This window comes from Tauraco erythrolophus, chromosome 14 (assembly GCF_009769465.1).
Source record: "Tauraco erythrolophus isolate bTauEry1 chromosome 14, bTauEry1.pri, whole genome shotgun sequence".
NCBI lineage: Eukaryota > Metazoa > Chordata > Aves > Musophagiformes > Musophagidae > Tauraco > Tauraco erythrolophus.
Window position 1 is genome coordinate 21,732,518 of NC_141478.1, and position 7,494 is coordinate 21,740,011.

Below are 7,494 nucleotides of genomic sequence, written 5' to 3' on the forward strand. Positions count from 1 at the left end.
TCAATCAATTTCTTGCTCGTTATCTGAGGAGGAAAAAAAAAGAGAAGAAATCAAAATGTTATTCAATGTTATCCTTCAAGCTCCGTTTCCGTGGAAAAAGCGGTCGAGGAGCGAGTGGGAGATGTCCCGTGCACGGGGTTAAGCAAACAGGCTGCAACGGGGAGGAAAAGCCAAGGAGCTGGGAAGCGGAGCGAGGTCTGCAGAGGTTTGTGAGGAAGAGATAAGGGCGAGGAAGAGGCAAAAAAAAAACAAAAAAAAAAAAAAGAGGAAAAGCGGAGTTGGTTGATGCTTCGCTAAAGGCGTGAAGGGGAAGGGAGAAAAAGGTTTTTATAAACCTCTTGGAGTAGGGGGAAAAACAGCATTAGAGAAAAAGCAGGGCTGGGAAAAAAAGGAGGGAGAGGGAAATGAGCTGTGATTCACCAGCAGCAAAGGCCAAGGCTCTGCCTTTAATAAGAAAGGAAATAAATTAAAAGATTGGGATCTCGGGAGGAGGATGAGTAGGGGAAGAGCTGGGTTAAACCAGGCGTGGAAAGCACTGGAGCCCGTCACTGGGCTGGGATGGGTGATGGGCTGCTGGCAGCAGCGAGCCAGGAGTTTGGGAAAAGACACTGAAAGGCAGGAACGGGAGCTGGGAGTACAAATTTTCATGGAATTTCCACCAAAAATTCCGCACCAGGCTGCTGCTGAGCAATTCTGCACGGGGAGGGTGGACCCCAGCAATTCCCCTCCTCTCAGCAAACCCATGGCAGCACTCCGAAAAAAAAGACCTAAATTCCTCATGATGACCCATGTTGGTGGCATGAGGCTTTTTTTGGCTCCGAGCCCCCCAAGAAAAGGAAGGTGAAGAGAAGAAATGTCACGTTGGAGCCGTCGGTCGCATGGCCCCATCACTGCTGGGAGATAACGAGCGGCGGCCGGAGCAAAGTGCACCCAAATCGGAGTGGAAATGGGTGCTGGGAACTAATTGAGCTGGGAAAATTTGACAGAAAATTGAGGAAAAAATCAAAAAAATAGGAAAAAAAAAAAAAAAAGGAAGAAACTTCCTCGTTTGGTCCTATGCTGTTGCCAGGCAAACGCACTCACCGTCTTTGCTCTCCGCGCTCTTCAGCGGCTGCAGAGCTGCGAAAAGCGAAACGGCACACGGTCAGACGGGGGGGGGGGGGTTTGCAAGGAAACACCTCCCTGGAAAAAGCAGCTGAGCGCCTCATTTTGGGGAACCCACCCCAATAATCCCACCCACCCATTTCCATCGCAAACCAACCCCCCAGTCCCTAAATCTGGGAGCTGGTATCTCAAGCAGGTTTGCCCCTGTGCCAGCAGATAAAGGCAATCACCGGGCGTGTAATTAACCTGTTTGATGACACTAGAGCACCACGAATGCTTTTTTAATTAAGAGACAGGGTGGCTTATCAGGGAGCTGCCAGCCTGGGGGGGGTGCGGGGAGGAGCGGGCGAGCACAGGGGGTGCCGAGCATCGACAGAGGGTGCACGCCGGGGCACAGGGGACGGTGGCACGAGCGCACGCTGTAAGGTACTCACGTATAGAATACATCAGCATCGTGCACCCACCTGTCTTGGGTTCTTCCCCCTCCTCGTCCTGCTCCTCCGTCCCTGCAAAAGAGTAAGCCGGGGTGGGGGGGGTGGTGTGAAGCACAAGCTTCACCCCAGCGCCCACCCTGAACCCTGTTTTTCCAGGGTGGTCGGGTTTGGTGGCTGCCCCTCGGATCGCCGCCCCCCCCAGCTGCTCGGGGCCACCCACCATCACTGCCCGTCACCAGCTGCCGGTGACGCTCGGAGGGGAGGTAACTGGTACCCACCTGCACCCAGCACTCTGTGGGGTGGGGGGTATCTCCCCCTTGTGCCAGGGTGCCACATCCCCTATAAGCAAAGCAGAACCAGCTCCGAGCACCACAGTGCTGCTGCTCACCTCCCTATTTATAGCCCGGCCACCAGTTGGAGCTGCACTCAGCGAGGGGCTTAACGGGGAGACCAGGGATCCCCCAACGCTTCCGGGACACCTCATCGGCACCGAGGGACAAGCACCCCCTTCTCCCTCCCACAGCACCCGCTGGGTTGCCAGGCTGTCACTCTGTCTGACAGCCCGGGAGCTTTGCATCCCTATGGGTGAGACCTGCTGCGATGCTGCTCCTGGCCAGGAGAAACCACAAAAAATTCCTGTTTCTGCCTCCTGCGGCTGCCAGGCTTAGGGGCAGGATCCCTGCCTGGTTTCTGGATGATCTGGATGATGCCAAGGGCGCGCAGCCGTCAGTGCCAAACATCGCGGGCCGGGAGCCGTGTCCTGATGCTAAAGGACTGAGGTCAGCTGGCCCGGGGCCACGGCTGAGCTCCACGGCGTGGCAAATCCCCCGGCCGAGGACAAAACACCCCATTAGAGTGAAAAAAAAAATCTATTTCATTTTTTTGATATATATCTCCTGCAGATGGTTTCCTGGGATCTGCCAGGGGAGGAAAACCTTCTTGGTGCCCGTTGCTGGGGACACCAGCCAGCCGGGCATCATGGTGGCATTGGCACCGCCGTCCTCCCCGGCAGAGTGGGGAGAGGGAGAGCAAAGCAGGAGTCTCCCGGGGAGGGAGACTGGGGGTGCCAGCGCTGCAGCACGACGCTGGCAGGGGAAAAAAAGGGCTTTGGCAGAGCAAACGCCTTGGGAGGCAGCGAGAGAAAACAAAGGGGGAACGCCAGCTTCCGCGGCCATTTTCCGAGCACGGAAGGCAGCCTGGGTTTTTTTAAAGCAACAAAGCTCCTCTTTTTGGGCAAACACCTCTCCCTAATAACAAAAACCAAACCCGAAACGGGAGGAAGGAGGCAGAAAACAAGAGCACGGAGCAGCTCTCCCAAGCTAGTTCCACGTGGCAAAGCGCTCGGCGTTTCCGCGGTGGCATTTGCTTGGAGGAGATGCTCCACGCGCGGCCGGCTGCGGGTACCAGCCAGGCGGAGGATGCTCGGAGGAGGAAGGCGAAAGGCAGAGCTGTGTTGGGTGGCAAGAAAAGCAGGTTTATGGTTTAAAAAGCCACGCGGAGCGATGCACCCAGCCAGCACGGGCACAGATCTGCTGGTGCCTGCCAACGCCAGCAGCTCCAAGCATCCCTTCGTCCTTCAAAAGATGCCACCACCAAGGTAAACCCGGGCCGGTTAAAATTCGCCCCCTCCCATCCATCTCTTCCTGGAAACCTCATCCCTTTTCCCTGGCTACGTGCCACATTTACCTGCGTTTTCCTCCTCTTCCTCACAGCTCTGGCGGATTTTCTTCTGGCACACGTAGGCCAGGACGCCCAGCAGCCCCACGACGCAGACGGCGAGTCCCACCGTCACCCAGAGAGCCACGGCGGGGAAGGCGAGGTGTTGGCCTTGCAGGGGGAGGAAGGAGAGAGACCACCACACTGAGCATCACTGCCCGACTGGGGGGACATGTGCCCGGCAGCCAGGACCCCACGGCGGCAGAAGCTAAAGAGAAGCATTAGATGATGCTGCACTCACTCCCTTTCCCCTCTTATCTCATGCCATGGGGCTGGGAGGACGGGGACACCTTCCCCAAGGTCTGCGATGGCCTGGCAGGGACCATCAGGGCTTGAGGGGTATGTCCTGGGTGCTGGGAAGCTGATTTCTCCCCATCAAATCGCTCCTTCTTTATGTCTTCTCCCAAACTCTGATCCTCCCCAGATATCACCCCAAGGCTGACCGCTCGCTCGCGTGCTCAGGAGCCCACGCAAAAGCCACCCTGCACCCAACCACCAGCATCCACCTGAGTTTCCCTGCAAGAGTTCGATGCATCCAGCCAAAAAATTTATGCTCCACCAGAGACCCACCTTCCCAACCCAGCAAGTGCCATTACCAAGGGTAATTAACCACTAATTAATGCTACCGGGGAGCGCACAAGGTTATAAAGAGCTCCAGGAGGGCAGCGGAAGGAGCTCGGAGCGAAGCGATGAGGCTGAACGTGCTTGATGAACTCCTCCAGCTTTTATTTCTGAAGCAGGATTGTCGCAGCTGAGATGGAGAACCCCAAGTCAAGAGCATCCCATGGCCACGTGCCAAGGAGAAGACAACTACCATGCCCTGAGCTGGATTTCTGGGGTGGTTTAGACTGGAAAGGGGCAAGCAGCAAAGATCCTGGTGCCACCACGGTCATTGTTTTCAGACAGAGCCCATCCCTTCCTTCCCCCAGTTTTGGCCCTCACTGGCTCACCCGTGATGATGACAGAGGCTTGGGTCTCCTGCTGCAGCACTGGGTTTCGCACCAGGCAGGAGTAGGTGCTGCTGGGCTCCACCAGCACCTGGAGGACGCTGTGCACGTCAAAGAGACCTTCTTCGTTGGCCACCTGCGACGTGGTGATGTTTTCCGTGATGTTGGTGCCCCGGCTGTCCTGCCAGAGGATGCTGGCCTCAGGGTAGCCATGGGAAGCGTGGCACGTCACGGCTGCCAGATCTCCTGGCTTCAAGTCCTTGTTGGGCTCCAGGTTCATATTGGGCTTGGAGTAAGGAGCTGCAAGGGAGAAGACAGTCAGCATGAGGTGACAGAGAAGATCAAAGGATCAAGATCTGGAGCAACTCAACGAGGTTGGACAAGCCTCGGGACTCTTCCAACTGATAAGACCAACCAGCTGAAGCCTCCTCAGCTGTGGTTCGTTTATGGCCATGCTTCCAGCTTGTCCATCATGGCAGACAAGGGATCGCATCCCTCACCAGTAATATTTTGGGGAGAGTCAGCTGGTTGGTCTCTAACAGATACTGACACCTGACTTCATGGGGAGACCACAGCAAGGGTGGAGGGACAAAAGAGGTTCCACAGAGGAGCAAAGCACGATGGAGAACCCTTCTGTTTGAGGGAGACAGGTAGGGACACCCCAACTCTCCATCTCTCACCTGCCACCTGCAACGTCACGGCCGCGCTGCTGTAGCCCCCGACCCAGACGAAGCAGGTGAAGCTGCCCTCATCCGAGATCTCCACGCGGCGGAGGAGCAGTGAGACATTGCCCCGGGCCAGCTGGTCATAGAAGAGGGCCGTACGGTTGGCGTAACCCCCGCCCTGGTCTGCCAGTTGGTCTCGGCCACCGGAGAATTTGTGGACCAAGCGCATGGTGTCCGTCAGCTTCCAGATGAGGGTCAGGTTGTCGAGGCTGAAGTTGGCCTCGGGGGAGAAGGAGCAGTGCAAGGTGGCGTCTCGGCCGAAGAGAGCCACCACGGGCTCATCCGGGACCTGGACCTTCATGGCACCTGTGTGAAGGTGGTGAAGACAAAAGCACACGGTGGTGAGACCCTGCAGAACCACCTGCTTAATTCTCCATCTGGGTAACATCTAAGCAAATCAAGGGATGCCCACCGGAGGGACACGTGGGCAGGTGGCATCTCAAGATCTTCCCCAGCACTGACGCCCAGCCAAGCCCACTCCATCGACAGGGAGACAGCCCTGCATCCAGTGCCAAACTTGGGGCATCGCTGTCCTCAGCCACCAGCTGCCACCACGGGCACCCAAACCTGCCCCAAACCCCCAGGACACGCAGCCCAGTTTCTCCCCACTGGAGAAGGGGAGCTCAGTGGGTGACGGCAGCAGGGACACATTTTCATGTCCCCAGGACGAGCCACCACTGTGGCCAGGCTGGTAGGCAGTAGATGGCACCAGCGCTCCAGCGTGATGCCAACCAGCGTGCCACGGCAAGACGCCAACCTTGATGCCAACCTCATCCTGGCGCCACGGGCACAACGCCAACCCCGCCGCCGCATCAGGAAGCGACGCCAACCGCACCAAGGCCACCAGACTGACCCTCCGTGCTCAGAGCCGGTCTCGGGGTGCCCGTTGGCAGCGAGCAGTGACATCCCCCAAAGCCAACCGAGGGCACCATCGGCGCCTCGTTCACCAATTCCAATCCCAAAACAGGGGGAAAAAGGGAAAAAAAAAATCTTGCCTCAGAGTAAAGATTTGTGTTATATTCCGACCTCGACACCGTGGCAGAACATGGCAAAGGCGTTACCGGCGGCAAACACCTCCCTGAGGACGCGGACAAGGACGAGATGTTAAATTTTAAGAGAGGAGGATGAGGAGCTGCGGGAAGGAGCCGGAGCTGGAGGAGATCCAGCCAGGGACTGCAGACGGGCAGACAGGCAGGAGAAGAGCATTCGGGCAACCTGCCTGGTTCTTGGCAGACTCGAGAGCGTCACGTCTCCCTCCGGCTAATAATAAACACCGGCAGGTTTTAGGAATGTTATCCAGCCTGGCCGGAACCGAAGCCGAGCATCCCGAAAGGATTCAGTCCCGACGTCTCTCCCCAGGTGAGGTGCTGCAAGTTTGGGGGGGCCAAGAGCTGCAGCGCAGGGGACAGACCCAGTAAGAAAAGAAATCTTCGGGATTTAGTCTTCCCATGGCTTCGCCGCTCGGCTGCGGCACACGGGAAGGTGGTGGCCACCACCACGAGGGTGACCCATGCGGACCAGAAGCCATAGCTGGAGGCCCACGAAAGCAGGAGGGATTAAAAAAAAAAAAGGAAAACCAAAAAAACAACCCAAAAAAACCTCATGGGCGCTGCCTCCAGGGACCACGGGTCAAAGGCAGGTTTCTCGGGATGGAGGCGGCATTCCAGATGTCTCCTTCGGGGTGGTGACACGTAGACCGTGCCAACTCCACACCTCACCTGCCAGGCCGAGCGCCAGCGTTCCCAGGGCGAGCAGCGGGCAGAGCATCCTCAGGAAGGAAAGCAGAAGCGAGCGCAGCTCCGGGCGTCCTCCTTGCTGGGAATCTTCACGCTGGAGCTGCACAAAAATAGAAGGAAACACTGAGACGGTGCTGGGAAGCTGGGACGGAGAACAGGAGAAGGCAAGAGAGCCTCTTCCTCCTCCTCGCTGCTTCTCCTCCCCTTTTCTTTCTCTCTTTCCCAATTTTTTTTTCCCCAGGAGTTTTGGGCTGTTACATCCCGCGTGTCCACGAGGACACGACTCGCCGCCGGTGTCCAAAATGGCTTAAAACCCCAAATCTACGGAGGTTTGGAGATTCCCGGCTCTGCCGCCAGCTCCAGGGCCGCGAGCTTCAGCCCTGCTCGCAGCAGGAACGTCTCTGGCATGAGGGTGCCCGGAAAAAATAGGGAACAAACCCAGAATATCTGGGAGCTTGGCTTCCCAAGCATCCCTCCCGGTCGTGCCAAGAGCTCGCCGGGGCCCTCGTGACCCGCGTTCCTCCTTCGTAGCGTAACTGAGCCCCAGCGCCCGCAGCCGGCATCACCGCTGCCGCGTGCCGGCCCAGTTCCCAGCACATCCCAGAGCCCGCCGCGGCGCCCGGGGCCTTCAGCGCCGATGGTTTTTGGGAAAATAAATCGGTGTCACGGCACCGTTGGTGCCTTCCTCCGTAAATCCACTTTAATCGGGGAAAGGGCAGTCCTGAAGTTCTGCTCAGCTCCCACGGGGGAAACTGAGGCACGGGAGGGGAGGGAAAATGAGGCACGGGGAGAGAAAAACAGGCACGGGGTGGAAGGGAAACTGAGGCACAGG

At 57.6% G+C, this 7,494-nt stretch overlaps 1 protein-coding gene across 2 annotated transcripts; it reads right to left on the reverse strand.

The window, feature by feature from the left end:
- On the reverse strand, window positions 1-6,693 carry CD276 (CD276 molecule). Of its 2 annotated transcripts, none has more exons than XM_086620162.1 (7): window positions 6,645-6,693; window positions 4,882-5,232; window positions 4,205-4,501; window positions 3,225-3,365; window positions 1,569-1,610; window positions 1,084-1,119; window positions 1-23 (listed from the first exon to the last, which is right to left on the reverse strand). In XM_086620162.1, exons 1-7 carry the CDS (start codon window positions 6,691-6,693, stop codon window positions 1-3), a joined length of 939 nt encoding a protein of 312 aa, XP_086476288.1. The 2 variants fall into 2 exon arrangements, with proteins under 2 accessions (XP_086476288.1, XP_086476287.1); XM_086620161.1 differs by having other exon boundaries at window positions 1,569-1,618; window positions 3,221-3,365.
- Window positions 6,694-7,494: the final 801 nt, after the last annotated feature.